Here is a 12,082-nt window from a genome sequence, read left to right as displayed (position 1 = left end):
CTTTTTGACTGATATTCTATGGGCAGAGAGCGTTTGTGCGCAGAGCGCCTTGCGGTTTTTGCTGCCAGCCGCAGCACGCGGTTTTGAAGGAGTGCTGAGAGCGGAGAAGCGTCTGACGTCATTCGCGTCTTTCCATTGTCCAATCGATTGAGGGGAGAGTCGGGCCTTATGCTGTGGTGAGGGTAGTTTACAGTTGCTTTGAAGAACCGGACTCCACTCGCTCACTCTCTCCTGTGTGTTTCTGCACCTCTCACTCTCAAACAAGGTCAGAGCAAGCGCCCTTTTTTTTAAAGTTTCTATGGCAGTAAACAGCAAAAGAGCGCTTATGTTTCAATATTTGATTGAAAATACAATATAAAAAGCCGCGTCACACTGCTTTTAAAAAAAAAAGGCAGTGCGTCGCGCCTTGCGTTTCCAAGCGTTTATAGTGCTTTTGGTGTGATTAGCCCCTTAAGGGGAACGCACACCGGCCGCGCATCTCGGCGCCGCGTCGCGCCTAGGAGAACTCGGAGGTATTGTAAACCGGAAGTGCACATTAAATAGCCGAGCTTCGTCAGATAGCGTCTACTTCAAAATGTAAAATATACGTTAGCAGCCAATGTTAATCATTAATGATGTGGGACAAATATGATGTTATTTAATGTTAAACTATGTGAGTGGCGCTGTGTGGCGTGACAGGGATTTGAGCAACTTCCTAAGTCAAAGCTAGGCGGCGCGGACAGGCGCCACGTGGCGGCGCCGGTGTGCGTATACTCATAGAAAACAATGTGTTTTTCGGCCGGTGTGCGATCCCCTTTAGACTGGCATTTTGATTCTCTTATCAATGTGAGGTCACATTGATAAAGCCCTGCCCACTAACAGTCCTGCATTACAATAGTTTCCACCCTCAGCGAGTTGTACTCTGTCCACTAGATACTATTGTCTCAGACTGTTTTAATCAGATCTATTTTAACTGAAAGCACTCACTGTCTGTTTGTAAGAAAGTGAGGAGCTGTAGCTCATTTGCATTTAAAGGTACAGACATTACAACCTGGACAGGCTTTATAAATAATCTGTGGGGCATTGTGAGCTGAAACTTCACAGACACATTCTGGGCACACTTGAGACTTATATTACATCTTGTAAAAAGGCATCTTGTATATTGACATCTTTTTAAAGATATAAAGCTAATATTTTCACAGAATGTTCTTTAGATTATGTAGGTAGGATGATTTTATGTAGAATACAGTTAGAAATAATAATTTAGAATCTACAGTTTTGTAATACCTGTCTAAGTGTCCTCCCTCTCTCTTTTCAGACGAGAAAAGGTAACAGCCTTTTTCCGACGCATTTCGAAAGAAAACCATTCTCATCTACCTCTCCAAACCAATCTGAGTGTGGAAAATATCTACAAGCTAAGAATTCCACCGTGTTTTACAGTTACACTTATTTCAAATAAAAGTTTGGAGACTCTTGGCAGACCCGTCTTCCTGTGTGCTTGACAAACGGCCTGTCCTTGATGTAAAAAGATAAGAGATGTGAAAAGTAGGACACGCTTCTTCACACAGGATCAATAGATCAGGAAAATCCCCAGAGGCAGAAAAAACAGTGATGGCAGCGTGACGGTGAGATCAACAAACGGGGCTTTGAAGTTCTGAGCGTTACGTCTGGCTTCAATCACAGGTCACAGATCAGAACCACATTTTCATCTCGAGCTGATGGTCGATCCGAAGGAGGCCGACACTGTGTCAGCTATGCAGCAATGTGACTGTGAGGACTCAGTGTCCACTACGGGACTCTCCACTGCTGCAGTAGTGGCCATTGTGTGTAACATCCTGGTTGCGCTACTCATACTGGTTCTTATATTGATTCTTTGTAAAGCTTGCAAGGTTCCTTCAAGCCAAGAGAGAGTACCGGTACTGACTCTAGAAAGCGCACATCAGAGAAATGAACAGAAGTACTTGTTGACGACCTGATGGAGTTCAGATACTCTGCGCAAGTAGGGATTGCAAAAGACTTTTAGTTGAATGGGATTGAGCTGCCAAAGATAGTGAGTGATTCATGCGATGCCATTTACATTTTTACCAGGAGCAATTAAGAACCAAGTGATCACTTTAGCATAAATCTCAGTTTTTATTATTTTTTATTTCATGTTGGGTAGCTCCGCATATTGTAAACAGACATTCTTTTAAATCTTGGTCCACTTAACTGTGTATTAAACTTATGGCCTAATTGGACGTGCTTGTGTGGCATTACAAACCACGTGTTACTTATGGACCAATTAAAAGCCGTTACTTAAGCATCCAGTTACGAAAATTGACAGGCACTGAAAAGTATGAATTTACATCGTATAAAGATGACATGTTTTCCTAGTAATGATAATTGGGACAAGATATAAAAACACTGGTTGAGTGTGGGCTGGCGGGAGTGTTTAGTAGCATCACTCCGCCTGCAGTGGTTTATGTAAAGGGTAAGAGACACTCAATGGTAATTCAGTAGTGCCTAACAAAGCATTAGTGAAGCCTAGTACACCTGCAGGAAACCTGTTAGCAGTGGATGCTATGCTAATTAGGACGCGCATGCAAATAAATGATCAAGTGTGAGAGCTGGAGAGTGCTGGTTTGATACATTGTAATATGAAATGTGCTTATGCAAAGGGTAATAACATATCTTTAACTGAGAGGAAAGAAAATTATATTTATGAACGTGTTTAATAAAGGCATAAAAATATCTATATAAAGTCTTTGTCTTTTTTATATCCAATTTTATCATAAAGATTTTTACTTTCAACACCCCATAAAATCGCACTTTTGTGGCTTTTTATCCATTAGTATGCACTTTAAATTCAGACTGAAGCTATAACCAAACCTCTAAATGCTACGATTGACCAATAAAGATAAAGCTTGGTAATAATGATATTCAACAACATATAAAAATGTGAGTATTTGTTGATTTGTTATTCTCTCGCCTCAGTTCTGCTGATTGCTCCCAGGCTCCCTCAGCAAACTCAACAGTTTCTCCATCTTCGCAATCTCCACCTCCGGCCCCTTCTGCAACTCCTGGCCTTTCTTTTCCTGGGAGAGAAATGAAGAGGAAGTGATGAGTCTGCAGTGTCTGAAGTGTAAGGACTGACCCAGGGGTGCCATTTGCAATCCCGAACACTTCCGAGTGTGAAGATTTGAATAAGAGCTAAGCGTTATTTCCCTTTGCGTGTTGTGGCGGAACAAACCGCTAACATCCGACTCGCGCTAATCTCACATGACATTTGTCAGAGATGATTACTGTGACACATTGTTTCCTCTGGAGAGACACGTCAACAGTGGACCGCTTATCAAAAGATCACTATGGTTACAGTCTGGAATGAACTAAATCTCATTCGATGATAGCAGATAGTATTAAACTAATTGATTAAATAAAATTCTAGACAAACGTTAATGTCACAATGTTACATTTGTGCTGCAGAATGCACATTTTCAGGTATTCACAGAATGTTCATCTTTAATGGACTTAATAAGTAGCTCAAGGTTAATCCTATTCATAGACTTTGTAACCAGACGGCGTCATTAGGGAGAAGCACATTTGGGCGAGAACGTCAATCAAGGGGACTTAGACGCCTCTCTATTGTGAAACACACAGGATCCTTCTGATTGTCCTCTAAAGATCAGAATCAGAATGAGGTTTACTCGCCACACACAAGGAGCTCTGGTTCAATACGTACATACACTCACCTAAAGGATTATTAGGAACACCATACTAATACTGTGTTTGACCCCCTTTTGCCTTTAGAACTGCCTTAATTCTACACGGCATTGATATAACAAGGTGCTAAAAGCATTCTTTAGAAATGTTGGCCCATATTGATAGGATAGCATCTTGCAGTTGATGGAGATTTGTGGGATGCACATCCAGGGCACGAAGCTCCCGTTCCACCACATCCCAAATATGCTCTATTGAGTTGGGATCTGGTGACTGTGGGGGCCATTTTAGTAAAGTAAACTCATTGTCATGTTCAAGAAACCAATTTAAAAATGATTCAAGCTTTGTGACATGGTGCATTATCCTGCTGGAAGTAGCCATCAGAGGATGGGTACATGGTGGTCATAAAGGGATGGACATGGTCAGAAACAATGCTCAGGTAGGCCGTGGCATTTAAACGATGCCCAATTGGCACTAAGGGGCCTAAAGTATGCCAAGAAAACATCCCCCACACCATTACACCACCAACCTGCACAGTGGTAACAATGCATGATGGATCCATGTTCTCATTCTGTTTATGCCAAATTCTGAAAATTTTGGTGAGCTCGTGCAAATTGTAGCCTCATTTGTAGTGGAGATGAGTGGTACCCGGTGGGGTCTTCTGCTGTTGTAGCCCATCCGCCTCAAGGTTGTGCGTGTTGTGGCTTCACAAATGCTTTGCTGCATACCTCGGTTGTAACTAGTGGTTATTTCAGTCAACGTTGCTCTTCTATCAGCTTGAATCAGTCGGCCCATTCTCCTCTGACCTCTAGCATCAACAAGACATTTTCGCCCACAGGACTGCCACATACTGGATGTTTTTCCCTTCTCACACCATTCTTTGTAAACCCTAGAAATGGTTGTGCGTGAAAATCCCAGTACCTGAGCAGATTGTGAAATACTCAGACTGGCCCGTCTGTCACCAAAAACCATGCCGCGCTCAAAATTGCTTAAATCACCTTTCTTTAACATTCAGTTTGGAGTTCAGGAGATTGTCTTGACCAGGACCACATCCCTAAATGCATTGAAGCAACTGACATGTGATTGGTTGATTAGATAATTAATAAGAAATTGAACAGGTGTTCCTAATAATCCTTTAGGTGAGTGTATATGACACGATAGGAAGAACATTTAAATAAGTGAAAGTAATAATAATAACAACAACAACAACAATAAGGTATACATCTGGAACTTATGTACAAATTTGCATTATGTAAAATGTGCAGTATATACAAATAAAAAAGAAATACGTATTTACATGAAAAAAATCATTTTTGGGGGAACTATCCCTTTAATTAATCAATCAAGTGCTATGCAAAAGTTCCTGTTTTTAATGAATGGGACTGTAGCTGATGATTGTGAGATCTTATGCAAGGAAGAGCAGAACAGAAAGATTTCACTGTTGTTTAAGTGCCTCCCTTGCCAATAGAGCTCCTAATGTTTCAGTCAAGCTTGTAATTGCAGTCAGTGTTGTGCTGGAAATTAAAGTTTATTTTGTGACCCTGGTATTTAAAACAGGAGAGTTTGATGAGAAGGCCTGTTGTGAAACAGTAAATTCGGAAATAGTTTGCAGCTGAGATTGCAAAGTCATGGAACAAATTCCGACCTGAATCATGTAATTAATCTAATTCTGTAAAAATAGCATTTGTGTGTAGAGGATTAATATAAATGCACCTATCTGAAAGAAAAATCACTATGGAGATCAAATGAACATCTCAAAATTGTTTCTCCAAGAAAATGTACCATTTCTCAGCTGTTTTTCCTGAGACCTTAGTGACCATCCATCATCTTGAGTTGAATGTCTCAGACTGTGCTCAGTTTTAGTAAGATATCAATTCCTGTGAGTTTAATTTTAAATAATCTGTAACAATTTTTCATCAAATAGTTTTAGATTTAAAGGCGGGGTGCATGATCTCTCAAAGCCAATGTTGACATTTTTTTATCACCTAAACAAATACGCCCCTACCCAAATAGAATCTGGACCTTCTGTTGATAGACCCGCCCCACATATACGCAACCCAAGCAACGATTTCGGTTAGAAGACACGCCCCTTACTGCTGATTGGCTACAAGTGTGTTTTGGTATTCGGCACGACTCTCTTTTCCACAATGTTTTTCAGATATCGTGCACTCCACCTTTAATAATCACACATATTTACATTAACTGTATAATAAAAGGATTTCATTTTAGGATACAAATCTTAGAGTACATCGATGATACTGTAATAAAATATAACAGAGTAATATAACCGAGTATCACATCCTATAAAAAAAGTCCAACCTCTAAGCAATAACAAATTCCCTCTGGGCTGTGATTGATGAATCACAGCCAAGTCATTGAGATCCGTGCTGATACAAGAGAGCATTTTGGAGGCTTGTGGGAGGTGAGATGTGTGCGAATCTGAGATGTGTAGTGAACTCAGTGGTTGGGTAACCTGAACTTAGACCCTTCTGTCTTTATTCACCATCTCAGACGCTACCCCACGGTTCTTAATGGTACTGGATTGCTTCAACAAACAGCACACATGTAGACGGATAAGTCTGCCTACATGTCTGGCCTTAGCCACCACTGACCAATACCTCTCTTATCGCAGCTGGAAACTTGCAAAGGTCAAGCTCTTAAATCAATGATATCACAGTCTGTAAGCATAGATGTCAAATAGTCCTTGTGTTTCCATTATTTACTGGAATTTCAATGTTGTTCGATTTATTTTATTTATTTAAAGCAATTTTTGTACAATACTTATATGTAGAATAGTTTTATCCTACTAACGGCTTACAGTACCTGTATTTGTCTATTCGTATTAAGGTCGAAAAGAAGTGAGTATAACTATTATACAGTACAGACAACGCTATATCACATTTTCAAATTCATTATCCCACACGAATAAAACCAGCCAGTGTGCATTAGGAGAAAAACATGCTTATTCTGAACAAACAATGGTTAACTTATGAAGTTTAATGACTCAATGTGAAAGAGCATCAATGACCCCCATCAGTCTTGTTAAAACACACATTGCACTCCAACAGTCTCTGATTCTTTCATTGTCTAAGGTAAATATAGCCAAAGGTCTATAATACAGTACATCTTGCTAATGAAAAGCATTAGGGGACACGGCAATCTCAACCTGTGACACTGTGCATCATTAGAATGAACTGTTTCAGTCAATCAAATATAATGACCTTCACAAGCAGAACACATCGACTGAGATCTCAACAAATTAAAGATTTTACAAGCTGTGTGTGACAGACAGCAGCTTGTATGTAAAGCTCAGAAAGGATAGATTTTAATTACAGTTTTGTTATTAGGGCCCGTGCACAGAGGTTCTACCTGCCAATAGTCAGTTATAGTCATAGCGCCACCAGCTGGCAACCTGTAGGGACATGTTTTAGAGCCACTTTCAAATATTTAAGGAAGCAGCCCTCGGACTGTGTATGACATTTTGTACGCTTCTGTAAAATGGAAAGCCTACAAAAAAGTCTCTTGGAGTGATGCTCCAAACCAAACAGGATGTCAGCTATTTTTAAATATTTCTGTGAATTTGGCTCAGTTTTTGTCATACTTTAATGAACTCCTCCTAGAGTTTTCATCGGATCTTATTTGGCGAATCTCATCTTAAGGCCTTTGTGATGATACATTGCGAATGATTTAAGTCTACATTAAAATATGTATCTGTTCTGGCATGACAAAGTTTGATGTTTTGCTATGAAATAGAGAGTTGCTGGAACTCAGGCATACAGTGTCCAATCTGTATGATTGATAGAGTCCTGGACTGAACACATCTACATGCCAAAATTCACTTATAGTCATAGCGCCACCACCAGGCAACACCAAGTGACATGTTTTACACTGATTATATACAATGTCTGATGTGTCCCAAACTTGACATGATTGATAGAGTCCTGGACTAAACACATCTACATGCCAATAGTCATTTATGGTTATAGTGCCACCAGCTGGCAACAGGAAGTCACATGTTTTACACTGATTATGCAATGTCTGATGTGTCCCAAAGTTCACATGATTGATAAGAGTCCTGGTCTGAACACATCTACATGGCAATATTCATATTCATGCACCCTGCTGCCAACAGGAGGTGTGGCACGTCAAAATACCATTGCCATATTCCTCCTATATTTATCCACTTAAATGCATATCGCCTACTGTTTACTGCTTTCCTAAGGCCATCGGCTGGTGGTGGCCATGGGTGCGAGGCCCCTTTCATCGCTGTTTTACATGGCTGCAGCAGGCATAGTGATATTATGCACTGCCCAAAAATTGTCCCCTTAGTAATATCACTACGCCTGCTGCAGCCATATTATAGCAGCAAAGTCCTTGATTATTACGCCAGAATGAGAGTATATAGTTCCTAACCATATCTGCCTAGAAAATCGCATTTTTTAATTTTCTGTCAGTTTTAGTACACAATGTAACTACAGAAGAGTCGAGTTTTTAAATAGGAAAAATATCTTATTTTTTTGCACGATGCTAATGGTCTAATCAGATTCAATGGATTATGCTAAGCTATGCTAAAAGTACCAGCACCAGACCCGGAGATCAACTTAATGGATTCCAAAACGGTAAAAATCAAATGTTTAACTCTAGTGGAGCTGGAAAATTAGCATATTTTCAAAAAAAGTGTCCCTTTAATTTCGTATTCTTACTGTAAGATGATGGCATAGCACAGGATCACTCAGTGAGTTCATCTCGCTAAATTGATAGATGAAAAACTAGCATTGTTATGAAGAACACAAGAGACGATATTAAAGAGTTGAGTTCTATAACACAGGGGTGACATTAACAGAATTAAAAAAGAAACCTGATCCATCATATGCCACTAACAAATGACAGAAATAGAGATGAATAGATGCATTACACACACAGCTCGCTGGAAGGATGTTAACAGATGCAATAGGATAGGTGGAAAATTATCATCTCATGTACAGAGTTGTACAACTGTAAGCCATACTGTATGGAGATTTTTTATATTTCACTATTATGTTTATGGTGTTCATTTTGTTGTTTAAATCAATAATGTGAGCATGGGGCGTTGCTACACTGAAGAATGGTCCCAAGCTGTCACTGGCTCATTACCCTTTAAAAGGTACTAATATGAACTCTCTTTAGGTGCCAAGGGTTACTTTTTGAGATACCGCCCCAGTCACAGCTAGGGACTCTTTTTATTAAGATGTTTCATTAGTGACCTAATGGTTTTGAAGTTCACTTAAAGGGACATTCCACTTTTTTTGAAAATATGCTCATTTTCCAGCTCCCCTAGACTTAAACTAGGGATGCGCCGATCGATCAGCCGCCGATCGTAAGCGGCCGATAATGGCATTAAATGACGCGATCGGCACTCGTTAAATTTGCCGATCTCATGAGCCGATCTTTCTGTTTACTTTTGTCATCATAGCGATGCGGCTGCAATTAGAGACCATTTTACACAGTGCGAGCATTTTGTAACCCGTTGCTCATGTGTGACGTGCAGATTTGGATTTTTCTCTCTGCCTTTATAGAGATATGCATATTTTCTATGAGGACGCGCTCCGGTCAACAGCGCGAGGCGTCTTCACCTCCCCATCAAACAGCGTATACAACACATATCTAGCCCGGACAATTGCATCCTCATGCCGAAAGTTTATTACTTGCATTTGTTTTAAAGTTTTGAAGGTTTAAACTTTCATTTTCCTCACAGCTGCTCTTGTTTGCGGACACCCGCCGCACGCATACACAGCAGCCTGTCATCAGTGCACGTGAAGAGAACGATCTCTCCCACGTCTTAAAGCTACAGTATCCTAATTCATCTCTCAATAAAATTACTCTCTGCTCATCATTGAAGAACTGTTGTAATTCATACGAATGCGTGTATATTTAATTCATACAGTAAAGACTGTGAAGTGTTTTATTTTAATTACTTTTAACAGACATAAACCTTTTTAAAGGCATATTACATTTCTCTTTGCAAGAAGAAATATTTGTTGTGCTTATTTATTTGATTCTCTATTTAACCAATAATATATATAATTTATAGTTAGTTTCATTTCTACAAATGTTGCAAACTCTGCTAGATTATAGATAAAAGATTTGCATTCCACTGCTATTCTGTGATCGGCACTGATCAGCGATCGGCAGATCATGATCTTGGTGATCGGTAGTCGGCCCCAAAAATGCTAATCGGAGCATCTCTAACTTAAACATTTGATTCTTACCGTTTTGGAATCCATTCAGCGGATCTCCAGGTCTGGCACTTTTAGCATAGCTTAGCACAATCCATAGAATCTGATTAGGCCATTAGCATCGCGCAAAAAAATAACCAAAGAGTTTAAATATTTTTCCTATTTAAAACATGACTCTTTCTGTAATTAGATCGTGTACTAAGAACGACAGAAAATTAAAAGTTGCGCACTATTACGCACTGCCCAAAAATAGTCCCCTGCCATTGAAAGTAACCAAGAGGACTATTTTCGGGCAGTGCGTAATATCACTACGCCTCCCGAAGCCATGTTACATCAGCAAAGTCACTGATTATTACGCCATAATATAAGTATAGTTCCTAGCCATATCTGCCTAGAAAATCACAGCTTTTAATTTTCTGTTGGTCTTAGTACACAATGTAACTACAGAAGAGTCAAGTTTTAGGAAAAATATCGAAACTCTTTGGTTATTTTTTAGCGCGATGCTGGTGGTCTAATCAGATTCAATGTATTACGCCAAGCCATGCCAAAAGTGGTACCGCCAGACACGGAGATCGGCTGAATGGATTCCAAAACGGCAAAAACCAAATGTTTAACTCCAGGGGAGCTGGAAAATGAGCATATTTTCAAAAAAACTGGAATGTCCCTTTAAAGGGGTAGTTCACTCAAAAATGAAAATGATGTCATCATTTACTTCCCCTTATGTTGTTATAAAAATGTATGAGTATCTTTCTTCTACTGAATACAAAAGAAGATATTTTGGTAAGAACACCTATTGACTTCCATAGTATTTGTTTATCCTACTATGAAAGCCACTCGTTTATCTTACAATCATTTATCAAAATATCTTCTTTTGTATTTAGTGGAAGAGAAAAACTTTGTGAACTTTTTGAAAACATGAGGGTGAGTAGATGGCAGATATGTTTTGTTTTTTTGGGGGGGAGGGGTGAACTATCCCTTTCAAAGCAAAAAAGGAATCTGCTTCTGCTGTTTTTGATGTCAATGCACCAGAGTCACATGACCTTTACAGGTGATTGGCTGAGTGCAGTGAGTAACGATGGCAGCATGCATGCATGTCACGCACAACTACACGGTCACCCAAATAACTGTCATTGAGATAAAAGGAAATGGATAGCATTCACCAGATCTCATAAACTTTGCTCAGAAAAGCTCTCAATCATGTAATTTATGCATCAGTATAGACTAGCTGATTGATGTCTCAAGTCACTCTACGGGCTAATGCAAGGCAAACAAATAATGTTTAAATTTACATCACGGGGGAAGCGGTTCAAGGGGCTATGTTAATGTGTTACCGGAACATTCTCATTCATTTCCACTTAGCTAAAGTGAAACGCTCAATAACGCTCTAATGAAATATGATTTTCATTCTACCACAGCGGGCCGTATATACACATCGGTTTGCAAAGATACGGATACAGCTTTCTAAAAATTGTAGCTTGATACAGTGGTGATTTTAACAATTGATACTGAATACGAGTGAGCTGCAGTGATTTCATGTGATCTTTGGAGGCCTACACATAACACGAGGGCATGTTTTACCTTAGGCTTCTTGCGGAGGTTGGGAGAGAGCTTTAGGCTGGTGACATAGCCACGGTCATCGCCCACGATGATGATTGGGTGAACGGGGTTGAACTCAATGTGAGTTAGTTTGGTCTTCTTAGCTACTACCGCTTGCTGGCAGAGAGCCTCAAATTTGTTGATGCTGAGGTCAAACACATGAACCTAAAAAAGAGAAAAGCGGTTGCATTACAGGCTGTTTTATTCTATATTTGATTTTCATTCATTTATGTTTGTTTTCATGTTTTTAGTGAGAAATAGGCATTAGCACTATTAGCACCTCTGTAATATATTCTTTCACTTTGGCTGCAAAAAATATGCCAGCGCGCTTATGATGCATTTGGGTTTGTGTGTGCGTTTTTTTTTATATATATATATATTCATGTGTATGAGTGCTATCTTGTTTGCGGAGGTGTTAAAAAATTAGACCATCTGGTGAGGAGAACCATATTTGTATGTATATATGTTTGTATGTGCATGAGCCTCTGTGTGTATACAAGCCCGAATTCACATTTCAACTTTAGTGCTCACAAAACCTAGATATGAACCTTCAACTTTAAACAGTACTCTTGCTTGTGTATTAATTCCTCTGTGAA

At 39.5% G+C, this 12,082-nt stretch overlaps 1 protein-coding gene across 1 annotated transcript in view; it reads right to left on the bottom strand.

Moving 5' to 3' along the window:
* Nucleotides 1-2,386: 2,386 nt before the first annotated feature.
* LOC129423690 (dynein axonemal intermediate chain 1) overlaps nucleotides 2,387-12,082 on the bottom strand; it is a 29,623-nt gene continuing 19,927 nt past the window's right edge. The window contains exons 19-20 of the mRNA XM_055180073.2: nucleotides 11,469-11,651; nucleotides 2,387-3,053 (exon numbers count right to left, since the gene is read on the bottom strand). Coding sequence (XP_055036048.1) covers nucleotides 2,949-3,053; nucleotides 11,469-11,651 — 288 coding nt within the window. The 3' untranslated portion in view covers nucleotides 2,387-2,948. The remainder of the gene's footprint in view (nucleotides 3,054-11,468; nucleotides 11,652-12,082) is intronic.

The sequence above is a fragment of the Misgurnus anguillicaudatus genome, chromosome 9 (assembly GCF_027580225.2).
Source record: "Misgurnus anguillicaudatus chromosome 9, ASM2758022v2, whole genome shotgun sequence".
In the NCBI taxonomy this organism is placed as follows: domain Eukaryota; kingdom Metazoa; phylum Chordata; class Actinopteri; order Cypriniformes; family Cobitidae; genus Misgurnus; species Misgurnus anguillicaudatus.
The sequence above is the reverse complement of the archived record's forward strand: the minus strand, read 5'-3'. Positions and strand labels throughout refer to the sequence as shown.